Source organism: Drosophila busckii, chromosome 3L (assembly GCF_011750605.1).
Source record: "Drosophila busckii strain San Diego stock center, stock number 13000-0081.31 chromosome 3L, ASM1175060v1, whole genome shotgun sequence".
In the NCBI taxonomy this organism is placed as follows: domain Eukaryota; kingdom Metazoa; phylum Arthropoda; class Insecta; order Diptera; family Drosophilidae; genus Drosophila; species Drosophila busckii.
In genome coordinates, this window is record NC_046606.1 from 571,395 (window position 1) to 590,341 (window position 18,947).

The following is an 18,947-nucleotide window of genomic DNA, read 5'->3' on the forward strand; positions in this document are numbered from 1 at the left end:
TTTCGTTGGCAACAAATATATTTATTTCATTATATATATTTTTTACTTGTGACTAACGCAAGCCAAGAGCTAAATGCTAATATGTTAACAACAAAACGCACGATCGGCAGCAGCGTTTTGCGATTGCGACTGCGCTGTCGACCGAACACAAAATACAGTAAAAAGGCGCGCGCGCGTTTGTTTTCTCTGCTCACATAGAGGCGCTAGCTGCGGCTGCGACTGCGTCAGCCCGTGACTTGACTCGACGAAAGTTAGTGAGAGACTAAATTACACACGCAAAGGTGCGCAAGCTTCGAAGCCCGTTTGTAGCGACGACCACAACGAAATGAGAGAGAGAGCGTGTAAACGAGAGAGAGAGCGTGAGCGTAAGACAGCTTGCTTGTGTGCCAGTTTGTAACTGTAGCTACTTTGGCTGTGTGCTCTAGCGCTGGCGCTGGCATCGCTGCTGCTGCTACTGCTTCTGCTTTTGATTTTGATATGTTAAAGCTGTTCTTAAAACAATTTGATCAACCGAAAACAATTGCCAGTCCATAATAAAACGAAACACTTGCAATATGGTCAAAGAGAGTGAGAGAGAGAGAGAGAGACGAAAACACCTGTACTGCGTCATAGCAATTCAAATATAGACGTCGCACAGTGGTACACACTTATGATAAACTTTGCATTGTTTAAGTTTCAGCTTTAAATAGACTGTCAAATTGCTTAACTCGTAAATTTACAAACAATCGTTAAAAGGTGTAAATTTGTATGCAAACTCACACCCACACACACACAGACAGACACACACATGTGACTGAAAGTGATCAGCGCACAATATTTTTAGTGAGTCTGCTTTAAACAGCTGCGCGACTGACTGAGAGCTGAGAGCGCATTTTACAATAACTGCAGTTGCAGTGTCACGCGCCTTGAGCGCGAGTGTGTGTGGGAGAGCGTGAGTGTCTGTGTGTGTGGTGGTGAGTGCCAAAATAATAATAACGAGTACGAGAAGCAAACAATAAAGCTGCGCTTACGTTACGCTCAGGTGACTCACGTTTGTTGTTTTGTGTGTGTGTGTGTATGAAGGGCGGCACTGAGCGGTAGCGGGGCTGGAGGCGGGGCACTACCTCTCGCTCTCTTTCGCAGCGGCTTTCCATGCATGCACGTACATGAACGTACATTATGGCCGCTGTATAAAGTGAGGGGGCAGTTTGGGTAGTTAGTCGCTTGCGGCGAGCTACTAACAACAAAATGGGCTGCGGTAATGCCTCACTGACTGCGCAGTCTGAGACTGAGCCAAGCGTTAAGTGTAATGATGAGTGTTCTCTCTCTACTGCTGCATATGGCTAACTGTATGTGTGTGTGTGTGTGTGTGAACAACAAACCATTTATATCCGGACCTGCGGCCTGTTTAGACTTGAAACTAGCATTGTTACTATTTTTGCCCGTCGGACATTGCTGTCAACTGACTGGCATCGTTAAAAAATAAAAAAACTAAACTCATAAAAACCAAAATTTGTGCCCACTGTGTGGCCACTCATATGTATTTCAGCTTAAACAATATGTAGCATCTATAAAAACAGACGGTGTACTACGAAAAGTTTTCATGTTGATATTAACGCATTAGGCACAAGGTACACAAAAGCCATTTGGCTTCATTCAGAGTCTCTCGAACTGAGAGAGACTCAGCTGTGTTATGAAACAATAAACAGTCGACGACGTCGACGATGATGACAACCGCAACAGCAGCAGCAACAACAACAATAACAGTTGGCACAATTGGAAATACAGCAACAACAGCCATAGCAATAACTTCATCAGCAGCGAGGGTTACTTGGAGACTTTAGCGCAAGTAAATTGTAGAAAATTCTAGCAATTAGTTTGGCTACTGCACAATTAAATTATAGAAATTGCTAGCAGTTCATTCATTCATTGCTAGCAACTAGAGTTAAAAATAGTACAAGTTTAGTTAAATGTTTTAGCTTTTTAAGCTACTACAAATGTTTTATCTAATCTGTTTTATTAACAATTAATTATACATCATATACCAATAAGCAAACTTATCTTATCTTATCTTGCACTCAACTTTCTTCACAACACCAACAACTGTTGTAGCTACCCTCGCACACACATATATACACGCATATGCATGTGTGTAAAGCGTTTTGTAGATTTCATTAGTAAACATTGCGTTTATAGTTACTAACTATGCGATTACGATTACGCTGGCGATTACTGGCTCTCGGCTCTCTGACTCTTGTTGACTTGACCTTAAGGCCTCTGAGCCCAATTTGGTACTTAAGTACATATATGTATTTAAGTTTATACATACATATTTATTGCCTGTTAGCTGGGCCAACGAGACCTTCAAACCTAAGCGAATACAGCAAGCAATGATTGCGATACAGCAGTCGCTCTCTCTCTCTCTTTCTCTCTCTATTTATCATGCAACACCCTTTTAGCCCGCTTTTGGTACAAGCTGGTACCTTCAACTTGCGTGTTTGTGTCTGTCTTGACTGTCGCTGATTGCATTCGGTCATGGCTGCCAGTTTTAGCCAGCTTTGGCAGCCAACAACATTTGCTGACGACGCCGTTGACTTTTGGTAATTAGAAAGTGAACGTTGTGTGCTATTGTTGTGTGTGTGTGTGTGTGTGTGTGTGCAATGCCAAAATGTAAAGCGGCTTGCAGCTAATGAAGCGTGGCACATACAATAAAAATTCAAGATGCTGTAAGTGCAAAGATCAAGGCTATGGCTATGAGCAGTTTGGGGGAAAATTTCAGGCACATTAAATTAGTTTGGCGCTGTCTTTCAACTATTTCAATTACGCGTGTTGAAATTGTTTGCTCAGTCACTTTCAACAGCTTATGTAATTAAGAAATATTTTAGACACTTGTCTCCAGTCACAAACTTCAACCTTTTAGCTGATTACGTTGAGGCCACAAAGTCGTGCGTACCACAAGCTAAAAATAAGCTATAAAGATCGTGACAGACAATCAGATTCACTCTCACCTCAGAGGCAGAGGCAGACAGACAGAGGCATTTAATTAAATGTGTAACAAACGCAAGCAGCGGCGCCAACTGATGAAGATGCCACAGCTGCTGCGGCTTACCACAAGCAACAAATGAAAATGAGCAAATATGTTGGTGCTGGCTACAAAAAATTATGTTAGTGGGAAATTTTGTTGTTGTCTGAAGTACATGACGCCAAAAACTTCACTTTCACTTGCACTTCAACACACACACACATACACTCAAAGCTTTGTTGTTTGCTTGGCCATGAATGAAGCAGCATTGTTGTTGTTGTTGTTGTTGTTGTTGCTGGGCTGCCCACTGCCAGCGGCATTGCCTTCATCAATCACATATCAAGCCAAAAGGTAACAACAAAAATATCCAAGCAGTGGCACGACGACGACGCGACGCTTGTTGCAGCTTGTTTGGGAAAGTGCGCCCACAAGGGTTCTATGCTCGTTAGGCTCCAAATCACGTAGCCCCCACCTCCCACCTATGAAAAGTGGGCGGTCTGCTGGCTTAAGGCGAGCGTATATCATTAGCTTTGGCTGCTGAGCTGCTGCTGCTTTCTCAATTGAATTGCTGTTGAAATTTTTCATTTCGCATGTTTACAAGCAATTAGCAGCCTATTATTTATTTATGTGGCAGACAATTGAAGCTGCGGGATCTAAGCAGCTGCTGTTACTGCCACAAAGCCACAGACAAAGCCATAAGCTATAAGCTTAAGCTGCTGGCCTAGCGCGCGCTAATCAAAAAACAATAATCAACAACAAATAGGCAACAACATCAATTTCGCTTGAGCCACACATCGAAGCTTTGCATAATCTCTTAACAACAAATTGGACATCATTATGCTGAGCAACAAATACAAAAACAAATATAAATACATATGTGTATAACTGTTGGCTATGTTTTGGGGCTTGGGCTAATGAACCTTTTTGCCAGCTCTACATGTGTGTGTGTGTGTGTGTAAATTACAACCCTTGCTTTGATTTGGCAATTTTGTATTTTTGCTGGCATTTCGTCAGCTTCCAATTGAATGCAAATCACAGAGCTAACAACAATAGCAAGAAGAAAAAACAATTGCAAGCATTGTTGCAACCAAAAAACAATTACTAACTTCAGTTAGCAGCTTAAGAACTTGGCTAAAAAGGCAGCTACGCAGTTAAACATTGCACTGTAATTAGAATTTACTTATAGATAGAATAGTAGACAGACTAGCGTAAGATAAAAATGTAAATTGTATTCACTTGTTTATTTATATCAAACATAAAAAGGCTTGTAATAAATTTATATCAAATATAAAAGTGCTTGTAATAAATATTAAATAAAAAGCGTATTCATTTTTTTAGCATACAACTTGCTTTTCAATTCTTTAGATTTGAAATGCAAATTATTGATTTCGATTTTAGATTTAGATCTTCGATTTAGATTTCAGCGCTTTTCTAATTATTCTTGATAACAGCTTTTAGATATAGCATATGCGACTAGCTTCATTTAAATTCATTCGATGCCTGATTTGTTGTCTATATAGACAATGAGAAACAGGTTTTTATCATTCATACAACTTTTGCTTTATCGCCTGCTTTTGGCTTTTGCCAAACTCCATAATAAATTTAAATTTTAGCCCAGCCAACATTTTGTTTACTACTTTATGCGCTTTGCTTTTAACAGGCCAACGGCCAACACGCTGTCACGCCTTTTGATTAGCAACTGGCCAGCAAATAAACAAAAACACTTTCAAGTAAAAATTCTTTAGTCTAATGCCATTCAGTAGTAAGTAAAGCAAAGCAACTAACTGGAACTACAGAAATTTGGCACACAACTAGGACGACAACAACAGCAGCAGCAACAACTCGAGCAGTCAACGGCAACTGCTGCAAGAACTGGTAACTGGTCAGGTCTGCCGGCAAAAGTGCCCTCCCCCCTTCCACCTCCCACCGCACACACATGACGTCAGCCGGTTGGCTACGCTTGCAATGCTTCTTAACTGGTTTGCCTGCTTTGTGAATTTTTGCTTTCTTGCTGCTCAGTGAGGTTTAAACTTTTTTCTCACTCGTTTTTGGGGGCTGCAACATTTTGAATTTGTTTACAACATTTGCGTAGGCCTACAAACCCAGAAGCCTACAAAAAGCGAGCCAAGAATTTGCTTATCGCACGGAACTACAGCTGGCTAAGCGCCTGGCTGGCAATTAGAAATTGTTTTCACCCAATGGGGCGTATGAGCAACGATAAAAGAAACAAATGGCAAATAATAAAAGCTTAAAGTGCGCGTTCGTATACTATAGCTATTGATAAATTATTGTTAGTTAGTTAATATGCTAAATAGCAGATTTAATTGCTGTATTTACATAGATTACTCAGTAGTCAGCTGGGCTGGCGATTATATAAAAGTAAAAAGCCATTAAGGCAAAGTTAAAGCCTTTTAACTAAAGCATCAGAGCTTGTTGCTCAACTAGTTTTATTTTTATTGTGATCTATTAAAGCGTTGATGAGTAATACGACCATTTGCAGTTCCTTATTGTTTTAATAAAATGACAAACTTGCATAGCTGGTTATATATTTAACAACATATTGAGGTCTGCTTGTGGTACTTGGTATAATTATTATAATTGTTGAAGCAGCAAAAAAAAACGAAACCATGGTCGTCGCTATAATTACAACAACTCTCATTTATTATTATTTGTTATGCAAATGGCTAAATTAAATTAGCTCGCTTATCAATTTTTTCGTATTATAATAAACCCAAGCAGCAGTGGTCAATTTATTTTCCGTCTTAGATAAAGACTAATACGCCCCGTATGCCAGCCAGTCAGCCGTATATTATTATCGTAGCGCATGTGACTTTTGGGGCCCTTTTTTAGCTGCGGAAATGTCATCCCAACAAGCAATTAGACACAAGCCAAGCGTCGTAAAATGCAATTCGTATCTGCCTATAACAATTGCATTTGTCTTTACCTATTGACCGACCAACCGACCGACCGACCGACAGTTATGTACATATAATCACGTGTTTATCATGGAATTTACATGCGCGTGTCCACAACTTGCGCTTGGGCGTGGGAGCTGCAGCTGTCTCTATATGCTTGGTAGATAGATACCAAGCATTGTAGCTGTATCTTGCTGTTTTTTTGGCTGTTTCTACATAAATGTCAGAGTTCAAGGCTCTTTAGCTGTTAACTACACAGCGAGCATAATAAATGCAAATCAACACACACACACACACACACACAGAGAGTGTTATATAAGCGTATAGCTTGTGTATATATTTGTTCTAGTTACAGCCTAGATAATCGGCTTGTTAACTTGCAGCTTGAGTTTCCCAGCGAATTATCGAATCGATATTTATTGCTGCCTTGCCTTGGAGCTTGTGCTATTTTTAATAACATTTGCGCTTTTATTTATTATAAAAAAAAACATTGTTGTCAGTGTGTTTGTGTGTGTGTGTGTGTGTGGTGTGGGGAGTAACTTACAGTTGAGCTACTTTTCATAGCATACTTTGTAGCTTATTTTATTGGTTGTTTTCCTGACTGACTCGTGTCGCTTCACTGGTTTGTGTGCTTACTATTTAAGACCAAAAGAAACTGTAGCATGCTTTCGAGCGTCGCATGCATAATCAAATAATATCAAAAATTCGTTACGCGCTTTACAACAAATTGAATTTGTAGGCGTATTTTTTATATGCAGAAAATATCAAAGATTTTTGAAAAGTTTGCTAAGTTCTGTTGGCCAAATTTAACTTAAATGGCTTATTAACAAAACAGCTTACGACTTAAAATTGGCTGCATAGGCACACACTTGGGATTGCTAAATTGAATTCCCATAACAGCTGCAGCCAAGTGCAGCCAAATAATAATTGGTGGGCGTTTGAGCCGCCGCATCTTCTGACGTCGACTGTTGGTTGTTGTTATCAAAGCAGCAACAATACATGACATCGCCTAGAGAGAGAGAGAGAGTTCAATGTGTGTGGGCTGCTGCTGCTGTAGCTGTGGGTGGCAGTTAGCGTAGGCGGACGCACAATTGTGTGGGCTGTTATTTAAGTTGGACTACAGCAAAGGGGGAGCGAAAGAGCAAGCGAGAGCAGAGAGCAGCTGAGAGATTGTTATTGATTTCTGCTGCAGCAGCTTGAATGGGAGCTCTAAGCATTGCGTCACAAGCGGCCTCGTTGCGAACCTTGAACTCGCAGCCGGCTCAGCGAGCAAAAGGACATAGCCAAAGGGTTGCTGGGGCCAAGTGGGTGGAGGCCAAACAAGTGCAGCACCAAAGGCTTTTGCAATAAATAAAAAAACTCAAGTGGTGCATTCAAACTTACCAGTAGATCTCATTGGAGGTAATCATATTGGTGGTCTTGTAGTATTGGGCGGCCGTATAGCTGCTCATGTTGCTCATGTTTGTGTATAAATATATATATATAGATAGACGGTAAACGGGTTATGCTTAAGGCAGACAGTGGGCCCTTTTTTCAAATAGCGCAGTGTCTAATGAAACGGAATCGTTTGGTTTGTTGTTGTTGTTGATTTTTTGGAGCTTGGCTGCTGGACGGTTGGTTAACACACACACACAAACACACACACGCGCGCACTTTAGTGGCAGATGAAAAATCAATAAACGGCGGGCGAATTTTCTTCTTTCTTTTTAGAGCGTAGAGATCTTTCACGTATATAAAGTTAATCTGGCATTATTAATGCCCAACTGAACGAACAAACAGGCAACGCAATTTTTATTATTTGCCGGGGTTGCGAGCAGACAAAAACGCATACATACACACAGACGTGTATGTGTGTGTGTCTGTTTATTGGGGGGAGTTGATACGTAACGTAACGTTTGCAAAAAAACGTAGCAGGCGCCACACACACACACACACAGAGAAAGAGATAGCAATAGCGGCAGACACGACGCGTTTAGTTTAATTTAAATTACCAGATTATGCACTACAACTAAATGCTAGTCACTAGCACTAGTCGAGAATGACAAATTAGCGTGCTACATATATATTATTATATTTTATATATATAGGAGTTTGTATATATAGAAAGAGAGAACAGGCAAAACTAACGTCGGCTAACTGTAATTTGTGACTGACTGGCTGCCAAGCATTAACTAAAGGCGTCGACAGCGAGAGCAGCGAGCAGCGAGCAGCGACTCTAAAGAGAGCGAGAGCGAGCGCAGCTAAGAGAGCGCACACCCTAAACTAACAGACACAGATGTAGTCGCTGTATGTGTGTGTGTGCGGGTTGTTTTCGTATATCCTTTGCACATTTTTTGGTGGTTGCTTACTTCTTGCTGCTTCTGCTGCTGCCCCCCGCCTTAGACGTCTTTGCAATTTGCAACTGCAACAATGCAATTGCAGCTGCTGCGCTCTCTCTCTCTCACTCTCCCTCTCTCTCTCTTGCGCTCATCGCTTGCTTGCTAGCCTGGTCAATAACATTGTTAATTGCCAGTTAAAGGCATCATTAAAATCGAAATTGAACTGCAAAACGAGTTCAAGCCAACAACAAAACAATTATAGACGACTCTTTGTTGTTGTTGCTGCCGCTGCTGCTGCTCCCCATTATGGGGCAACTGGCAAGAGAGCGCCAGACAAGCTCTAAGGGTTGGCATGACATGGAAAATGCCGCCGCACACGGCAATAAATTTAAACAGCAAAGCGAATGTTTTCGTTGCGTCTTTGCCAACGTCTGCTGCTGCTGTCTGTCTGTCTGTTTGTTGTTGTTATTGCTTTTGGCATAAGATGCTCACACACACACACGCATACGCATAGCAAGTACTTAGGGCAATTTATAGTCCACCCTTATTTGCCAAATTAACTGACAAAGAGCGCAAGCAACAGTAAGAGAGTCAAAAATTTAAGAGCGCAAGGCATTGCCAGTTGTAAACTAAAGCAGCTACACTGCAATAAATTGCTATTGACTTTTCAATTTATAGCTTATACAAATAATAATTTACTTTAAATTTATAGCAAATCATTGTAGTTTTAAAAATTCAACATTAATTTTAGTTTTGAAAAATTCAAAATTAATTTTAACTCTCTTACTATTTAGATTAAAGAAGTTCACAAATTAATAATTAATTACATTTCGAGCTTACAAAATAACTTTGTATAGACTTTTGTATTCTATATTCTATATTCTTTCTATATTTCTCTATAATTAGTTTAAAGCCATGTTGAAGTTCATAAAATAATTTAATTTAAATTTGGTAAATTATTTGCTTTGAAGTTTTTTAGCATTTTGGCAATTCGAACTCGAATTTAATTTAGGGCTTACTATGGTTTGCTTTCTACTCTCTAGTTTCTAGTTCTAGTTTGCAGCCAGGAAATTAAGTCATATGGCAGTTCGCGCATTAATTTATAATAACAACATTAATAATTCTCATTTGGCATACAAATTTCTCACAGAGGGAATATAAAAAGCGCGATTAGAGTTCAAGTGGGGGCAGGCAGGCGACGCGACACATGTGAGAGCAGAAAAGTGACGAATTGAAAGAAAAGTTCTATTGAAATAAAGAAATATAAAAGAAAAACAGAAACTCCTTTCCCTGCTGCTGTGCGTGCTCAAGTGTCTGCAGTTGTTGTTGCTGCTGTTGTTGCTGCTGCTGCTGTTGTTGTTGATTGTGGGGGACTGTCTGTCTACACTTTCCATGGCCTCGTTGCATGCAATGCAAGCAGCAACAACAAAGGTCTTAAGCACTTGGCGAGGTTACACCAAGCTCGACTTGCAACTCAATTCTTGTGCGCGCTTTACAAAAATATGAGTATTTAATAATCAAAGCAACAACAACAACAACAACAAATGATGTGTAATTGCAAACTGCAATTGTAAGTTTTTTTTTTTATTGTGTGAACCAAGCGATAAAAAAGAAGTTCAAACTTTGAATGCGCTTCTCATGCATTGAATGTGCGACAAGCTCGGACAGCTCGCTGCAGTGGGAGTTTGCCACGCCCCCGCCCCCCCCTAGCAGCGAAATGGGTCAAACGCATTAGCCGCACGACAACTTGCAAGTCGTCGTGGCATCATCAACAACATCAAAAATGCAACTTGCAACCAACTTTGAACTAGATTATAACAAACCACTCACCCCCTCCCCCCTGCCAACCAGCTAAGCAAACAAAATCAGAAGTCAACACACAAAACTCAACGCGAAGCCACCAGCCAGCCAAAGTGTAAACAAAGGCGCTGCCAGCGCCCAAATAGAAAAGCAAACAAGCAAAAGATCTACGAATTATTAAGAAAGCCAGCACGAAGAAGAAGCAGCAGAAGAAATTTATAATGGAAATGAAGCCCGCAGTCTATAAAAGATAGCAAGAGAGCAGCTGGGGGAGGGGGGTGGAGACTAGACCAACTTTGAGAGCAGGCAGGCAAAAAATTGTTGCTGCTTTTGAAATCGTAAAGATTTTATTCTGTTGCTGTCAACGTTATATATAGTATGCTATATAGTTTGATCTCTGCGGCTGGCAGCCAATTATGCAAAATAAATAATCGGAAAACAGTTCTTAGAGCCGCTTGGGTGGAGTAATGGGCGCAGCTGCTGCCGCTGCTGCTGCTGCTTGCAGAAAAGTCAGCAAACGCTAAAGAGCACACGGCGTAGACGAAATGCAGCGAGGGCTGGTGGGGGTGGCAGGCACTTCATCAGGCAGAACATGGCTGCATGTTCAATTTGCTGGCTGGGGGGGAGCAGCTCCTCTCGGCTCGGTCTTTGACACATTATAAAAACAAGAGCAGACACAGCAGTCCCAGCAATCCAAGCAATGTTCAAATACTCTCTAAGTAGTGGAGCTTGTGCTATCTAATCAGTCGCTATGACTAACAGATTAAATGCACTTGACATTCGTAATAAAAGTCAAAACGTTAGATTTTGAAAATGTACTTGAAATAAAACTAAACTTCAAAAGCTACTCAACTGATCTGCAAGAATTGAAGTTCAATATTCATCTAATCTATGAACTAGTGTTTGTTGTACTTATATTTATTAAATTACAGCAATTTATTTAGCATTTATAAAGCATTTATATTTATAAATAAGTAAATAAATTTCCCTAATAACTCTAGGGCATTTAAATATTTGTATTATAGTTTACTGAGACTTTGTTTAATCAGTAAATCAATGCTTAGTATACAATAATTTATTAAATTTAGGAAATTTATGCAGCATTTCCCAAATAACTCTGAAGCATTTAAATATTTGTATTATAGTTTATTCATATCTAAGTTTATTTTTGTCATTTGTGCAATCAAAAATTAGGCTGCAACTTAATTTTGTTTTATTTTGAAAATTTACTGTGCCTGTTCTTATCATTTGTCTAATCAAAGTAACAATATTAAGTGTAGTTTTAATTATTAAATATTTTTGTAAGCCAATTGCTTTAATTTAGCTATAAAACACAATTCAATTTAATTTAGTTTTATTTTCAAACTTTACTGTGCATTCGTCTAATCATTTTTGATTTGATTCTTAGCAATGCATAATTATTATACATTTAATTATTATTTATTTAATTATTACACATTTTTGTAAACTTATTGCTTTAATTTTAGACATTTGGCTACTGGCTCAAAACTCAATACAATTTAATTTTGTTTTATATTCAAACTTTACTGTTCCTGCTCTTATCTTTAAGACTTGAGCCTAAGCATGCATCTAATCAATGCATTAATGCTTAGTGTACTTTTATTTATTAAATATTAATTTCATCAGAAATTTATTTCTAGCACTTGGCTAAATTATGCTTCAATTTGCTTTAAAGTTTAGTCATGCTTAAGTTTATGTTTATTTGCAGTTCAAGCTGCAAATGATTTTTGTTTATGGCTTCAGCTTTGTGGCACGTGACTAATCCACTGACGCAGCCTTGCTGGCCCAACCCGAGAAGAGAGAGTGTGTGCCCAAAAAGGATGCACAAAAACAAAACGAGAAAGAAGTGCAAACGCGCCACAAGAAGTGGCAGGCGGGCGAATTGCTGCAAGCGCTGCTGGTTGTTGCCACTTGGGGGATTGGAGCTGCCAGCAGCAGCACGCTGGGGAGTAGGCCTAGGGGCGTTTGTTGTTGTGGGTGGTGGCAGAGAGTGAGTGTGAAAGAGACAGCGCATGGATGCAACTTTGGTTAAGGACGATGACGTTGCACTGTGATTTTTGCTGTTGCAAAGTTGTTAGCAGGAGTGCTACAACAACAAGAAAAACACAAATACAAGCATAAATGCATAAGCACACACACGCACACACACACAGACGCACATCAAGAGTCAGCGTCGTCGTCAGTTCGTTGAGCGATGTTGGTTTGTTGCATCAACGCGTCATCCCCAATGTACGCAACTGTGTGTGTGCTTGTGTGTGTGTGTGTGTATCTGTGTGTGTGCTTTGTATGTGGTTGAATACTTTTGCAGTTTGTTAAACTCTATATTTAGAGCAAACGCTGCTGCGTTTCGTTGCAGCGGCCACAAGTTAAAATCTGCTGTGACAGTATATATATGCACGCTATATATACAACATATATATGTATGTGTGCATGTGTGTGTGTGTCTCTAGTATGTGGGGGCGCTTGCTTGGCTTAGTTAGCGAGTGTGTTACATGTTAATCTGGCAAACACGCATGCAACACACAAACTTTAAAGCTATTTGCTTAAAAATGATTGAGCAAAGGGAAGCTTGTCACGTCTAGCTAGACAGGTGTGTCTATGTGTCCATGTGTGTGTGTGTGTGCTTGGGCTAGTGTGCGTGTTAATTGCCTGGCGTAATTAAAATCAAGGCATACTCAATTAACAGTAAACTTCATTTTCATCAACAAAGTGCCAATGAAGTTGGCAATCAGTGCAGACATCCCAAGCATATTATATATATATATAGTGACTGCAAACAAACTGCTCCCACAACTTGCAGCGTAATATAATCCAAAGTGCAGCTCCAACCACAAAAACTCTCTAAATGTCTGTCTCGAGCTTATAATACAAACTGCTAAGCATGAAAACAACATTTGCTACAAGTAATAACTAACAACAACAACAAAGTTCGCTAAATATTAACAAGTTCGCTGCGGACTGGGCCAACGAACTTGCCAATGCTCTCGGACTATAAACAATTTGTCTATAGAGAGCTCCAATAACTCACTTTCCACAGCAAATGCAAATGTAATAGATTTCACAAGAAATGAGCTAAACGTAGAAATTTCTAGGAATTAAGCTTTCGTTTGTATTGGTCAACAGTGATTCTCGTTTGCATAGAAATTGATTTAACAAATAATAAAAATCGTATATAAATGCACACAAATTTATAACAAAACTTGCTACTCAATGGCATATATAAATAAAAGATATAAATTGCTTTAAAATGCATTTGTGTAGCTAAAGAATTCAACTTGAATCTGTCTTCAAATATTTGCATTCTATATTTAATTTGTTGCCTTAATAAATTGTTTGAAATATGCATTTGCATATAAATTGTTTGAAAATCGATTAGTAAGTATTTAAAATATAATAAAAATGCATATAAACTTTATGCTTTTACAACTTGTCTATAAATTGCTATGGCATTTTAATTATTGTGCTATTTAATAAAATTTTACGCTATAAGCTGCTTTGAAATTTGAATTATTAGGCATAGCTTAAAAAATAAAATTTAATGTTCTTTTTTCTATTTAATTTTCAGCGTAATAAATTGTTGTTAAACTGTGTCTAGCAATCAATATACCCCTTGGCATGCGTCTTATATTACATTTCAACTGGCAACTGGTTGTCAGCAGCTCAGAAGAGAGCGAAGCTGGCCAAAACCGGGGGCTGGCTTTTAAACATAATGAAGTTACAACAGCTTTGGCTTTGGCTCATAATGATGCTTGGCTTGATGCTGCTGACTACACGTTACTTTAAACGTGTTTGAATCGATTAATGGGCCAAACATAAATGGCTATCTTCCAGCTGGTTGGATCAGTTTGACGCTTGACAGCGCTCAAGCAGCAGCAGAAGAAGAAGCAGAAACTAAAATAAATAAATTCGCTTTCAATTTGCATGTGCGTAAGTTTGTGGCGTTTTTTAATGAATGGAATTGTGGCTAAAAGGCAAACTTAATAAAACGTATTAAAGTTATATATATTGTATATATGTTAATTTTTTTCAGTGTGGGCGTGCGTATTTTTATTCACATTGAATGCGTTCAGCGGCGCCGCATTGACGACGACGACGACGCTTTTATTTTAATATTTTTTACAAAAATTTGTTTGATTTTTATTTTAGCTACAGAGTTAACGTGCATTGACGTTGGCGACAACAACAACAACAACAAAGAGCTGCAACAACAGCTTGCTAAGGTCAAGCCCCAAGTATTTTTTTGGGGTATATGAGTGATGAGCAGCAATAACAACAACAACAACACGCTTGACAGAAAAATAAATTTAAATATTGAAAGTAAGAGCGAGAGCGAGAGCGACAAAGAGCGAGACGCAGCAAGCCCAAAAATATAAATCGCAAGGCATACAAAATATTATATATATGCATATCTATATGTAGCGCCTACACACACACACACACACACGCACACACACAGCTGTTGAATTAACACGCTTTTAATTTTTGAAGAAAAAACAAAATTAAATTTGAATAAATGCGTGGCATAGAGGAAAAAGCTGCTTGTTGCACTCTTAGCGCAATAAAACTGTCGAAGAAGAAGAAGCAGACATATGCATATGTGTGTGTGTGTAAAATTAAGCAACGACGCATTTTCTTGGCACCAACAGCAATTGGGGCGTACTGTTCGGGTTGGGGAGGGGGGGCCCAGGAAATAGCTTCTAACAAAAAAGCACAAATTTAGGTCAATGCTCAGAGCATTTAAATTGTTTTAAAAATATTTTTAGTGTACGTAAAAAAGTCAAATGCAAGTTATTAATTGCTGTCATAATTTTCTTGAATTTTCTTTGTTTTACGAGGGCTGCTGCACTGTTAATTGATTGACGGCCACGCGCCCTAAGAACTGACCCCGCCTCGTCTATATAAAAAACGCATAAATATTTAAGGGAGGGGAGCGAAAAATTGAATTGTTGCGCTATTGCCAAAGACGAAAGTGCCACAGAGCAAAAAGCTAGAACGGAAGTGCCTGTCAGTTGGTCTGGGGCAGGCAGGCACTTGCAGCAAGTGCTTGCCACACAGACGCACACAGCAGCAGCAACTTTAAGTAGCATGTATACTATGTAGTTAAAGCAGCTAAACTCACAATTGTAAATAAATCAACATTTAGTTTGCGCTAGCAAAACTTTTATGAGCGACAAAGGCTTTAACTCTATGAGGCTATAGATAAGATTACAGTTAGCTTTCAAACTTGCCACAGGCTGCAAAAGAAAGCAGCAGCAGCAATTGTATTTTTTATTATTTTAGCATAAATCTACAACAAACTGTTTTCTTTTCTACTGCAAGCTTAATTTATTGTACCTATATAGGTTATAGCTATAGAAATCGTTGGCTTAATTTATTATTAACCACACCTCGCTTAATTTACAGCTCAGCCTGTCCTCAGCTGTAACGAGCTGCAAACTCGAGCAGCTTGTTTCATCTTTACGTGCCCATAATAAAGGCATCAAAAGCAAATGAGCCCACAGCTTTGACCATTTGGGCTTACGCTCAACTATTATAGAATTCTTGGCCATTTTTGGGTCAGCAACAAAGTCGTGAAGAGTTGTCAGCTAGCCTGGCCATGTGAAGTGAGAGCTCGAGCGCTCGACTTGACTACAAGTTCCGCTCTGTTCATGCCACAAACATATCGGAAGTTGCTTGTTCGTTGACATTAACAAGACGCATGTGGCATAGACTTTACAGTTAACAATGGGCCATCAATCAAAGTCAATGTGGAACTGCCAATATGCAAAATATAAATCCCAATACTTGTATAAAGTCTTGGAGCTTAAGCTAAGCGCAAATTGTTTGTTAAACGAAATAAACGCCAGACGCCAGTTTAAGCTATAACGCAACGCATTGTTTAATAAACATTTCCAAAATGATATATTCAAAGTGATTTTAATTATTATTCTTGCGCTGCTGTTGCTTTAGCTTTGGCTTTAGCTTTGCCTGTTGATGATCTCATTTTATTATTTCAATTGAAAACTTTTGACGGCTCTCATGTGAAAAGTTTCTGCTTTTGTTGTTGTTTTTTTGTTTACTGCATGCGTAATAAATATGTCTGTCTGTCCGACTGTCTGTCTGTCTGTCCGACTAGGCGCAACAGCTGTCTGCTCTGCTCAAACTCCCCTCGCTTTAGTTCTAGCTACACCCAGTGCATGTCCATTTCGCATATCTTTTAATTAAAAACAAAACAAGAAGAAGCAGCAGCTCAACATTTGCTGCACGCATGTTTAAGTTGCCACCAAATGTTGCATGCAAATGTGTACATAATATAAAATTAAGCGAAAGTTAAGGGGACTTTAATAAACTTTAATTAGCTACTTATGAGACAAGCGTTCAAATTTCAAATGTTAGCGCAGTGAAGCTTCGCTAAGTATGACAAGCCACTTGTTAACTTTCTGTTTGTTAATAAATTATTATGCTTTGCTCACTTTAGCGTGTTGCCACTTTAGCTAAACACTTCATTTGCCTATTCACCATTCTCGCTCTCTCTCTCTTTCTCTTGCGCTGTCTGCGCTTAAATGGGGGCGTATGAAATTAATAGACATTGCCCCCACCCCCCCACCCCACTTGTCTAATTATCGCACTCAGCGTACAGAATTTTAAAATGTGTTGAGTCTGAATTTGTTTTTGTCTTTTCTTTTATGCTTCTGGCTTCGCATGTAGTTGGCTTTATTAGTTGATGATAACTTGGCTAATGAGTTGTTGACCATAACTTAATTTTCAGTGTACTGCCCGCGCATTCTCAAGCGCTTTATTGTTATTGTTTATTGCGAAGGTGAGCTGCGCAAATATGTTTAAAACAAATGCAAAAAGCAGAACCTTTTTGGTCGTCGCTCTGTGATCTTCGTTGGAGGTCAAAAGCTAAAGCCACGAAAGACACACACACACACACACACACACACAGCAGAAAAAGCATAAAAAGCAACGGTTAATGAGATAACTGAACACACACTTGCGCTGATTTTTTTCCACTTCTTATTCTTTTTGAACTACATAAATTTGAGAGTTCAACGCAAAAAAAATAAAACCGTAAACTCTTTTAACCAATTAACGTAATTGTTTATCTTTTTGCGTATCTCTCTTAACTATTTATCTAGCCAGCATGAATTATTATTGCTGTGTGTGTGTTTCTTTCAATGCCAATATATGTGTCGGTTGTGCCGTTTGTACTTTACTTAACTTAATTAATCTTTTGCGCACTTGGCCTGTTTGCATTTGCATTTAAACGTGTCTTTGTTAATCTGTGTTTTCCATAAAGCTATAGATAGGGTTCGGTCTGGAGCACTTGACTAGTATATAAAATATATATGTATGCTTATCAGCTATTTACCTATATTAAAATTACTTTATTGAGCATGCACAACAATTCATCATAAATGGAATTCCTTGTTAGCAAAATAGTTTATTAACTATCTCTGCCTAAACTTGCCATTGACTTTCAGCGCAGGGGTTTCATTTTTTTTTGACTCCACTGGCTTATCGGCAATTGATAAGCATGTGTGCTTATCAACACACACACACACACTCATGTGTTTGCACATGAATTTAATGTGTAACAGCGCAAAACAAACAATAGAAACTAGTTGACAGTCGATAAGCGCTAAAGGTAAAGCAAAAACATAAACTTCAGAAAAAAAAATACTAACTCGCTGAGTCAGAGTCATTGCAAAAAAAAAAATGATCAGCAGCTATGCACAATATTTCGGTACGACAGTGTAGCGTATACAGGTAGGCAGAGCTGCATAAAAAGGGGTTGAAACCAGTAGCGCTGCAGGCCAAGGATATGACTCAGCGCCCCACACCCCGCTTTAAGCACATGTCCCCCCGTAATAAAAAAAAAAAGCCAGTTAGGCCACTTACCCTTCTTCCAAATCAAGCGGCAAACGCTTCAGCTCCGACATATCCAGCTCCAGACGCAAATTGGAGACTTCGCAAACCAGACGATCGCGTTCCAGACTCAGCTCCTTAATACGCGCATGCAGCGCTTGATTTTCGCGCACCAAATCCTCCACGCTGACCCTCACTTGAGGCAATGCTGCTGGCATTGCACCTGGCAACTCATAGAGCATGGAGCTGGCCATGAGCAACGATTGAGTGGTCTGATGTAAGAGCAGCTGCTGCTGCTGCTGCTGCTGCTGCTGCTGCTGTTGTTGTTGCTGCTGCTGCTGCTGCTCTGCTGCAGCTTCTGTTGCGTTTTTGTTCTCGGCCTCCATGACTTTATAGGCAAGAAAACACAAAGCGTATTAAATAGAACGTTAAGTGCCAAAGCTATACATTGCGGCCACGCAAACGCACTTGCACTTGTAAAAATAACTTTTAATAACGATAATAATAAAAAGTAAAGAACACTACAAGCGCACACACACTAACACACATACACACGACGCAACACGCGCAGACGCAGCGTGCCTTGATTTTAACTTCACTTCAAGCACCACTCTTTTTTCTTATTAAATTAATAATTATTGTGCTTCTATATCGTATGCAAATACTCGCGTTGTCTATTTCCGACTGTAGCAAATAACCTGTTGGGCTTTTACAATTCAAAATGCGAAAAATTCCACCCGCGCACACGTACTGCACTCGCCAACAAGAACAACAACAATAAAAATGAGCGATAAAGCAGCAGAAGAAACGAAAATTAATAGGTGAGAGCGGTGCGGCTACGAGTTCGAGTGAGCGAGAGATACGATGTTCGAGCTCGTTTACAATTGGCAAGTATCATCTACAATAAGAGAAACAAGACACGAATAACTTTAGTGAGCAAACTATATGAAAACAGCACTCACTTTTGTACATACCACTTGTTGGTCGTTTTTAGATGCAAAGCTTGCTTTAAAATAAAAGCTGGCACATAATATTCACAAT

General features: G+C 39.3%; 1 protein-coding gene across 2 annotated transcripts in view; it reads right to left on the reverse strand.

Moving 5' to 3' along the window:
- LOC108599939 (IQ motif and SEC7 domain-containing protein 1) overlaps positions 1-18,466 on the reverse strand; it is a 29,826-nt gene extending 11,360 nt beyond the window's left edge. The window contains exon 1 of one of the 2 annotated variants that reach the window (XM_017987160.2): positions 17,940-18,466. In XM_017987160.2, coding sequence (XP_017842649.1) covers positions 17,940-18,292 — 353 coding nt within the window. In that variant the 5' untranslated portion in view covers positions 18,293-18,466. Of the gene's footprint in view, positions 1-7,299; positions 7,589-17,939 lie in introns of those variants that run through there. The other variant, XM_017987163.1, reaches the window with a different exon arrangement.
- Positions 18,467-18,947: the final 481 nt, after the last annotated feature.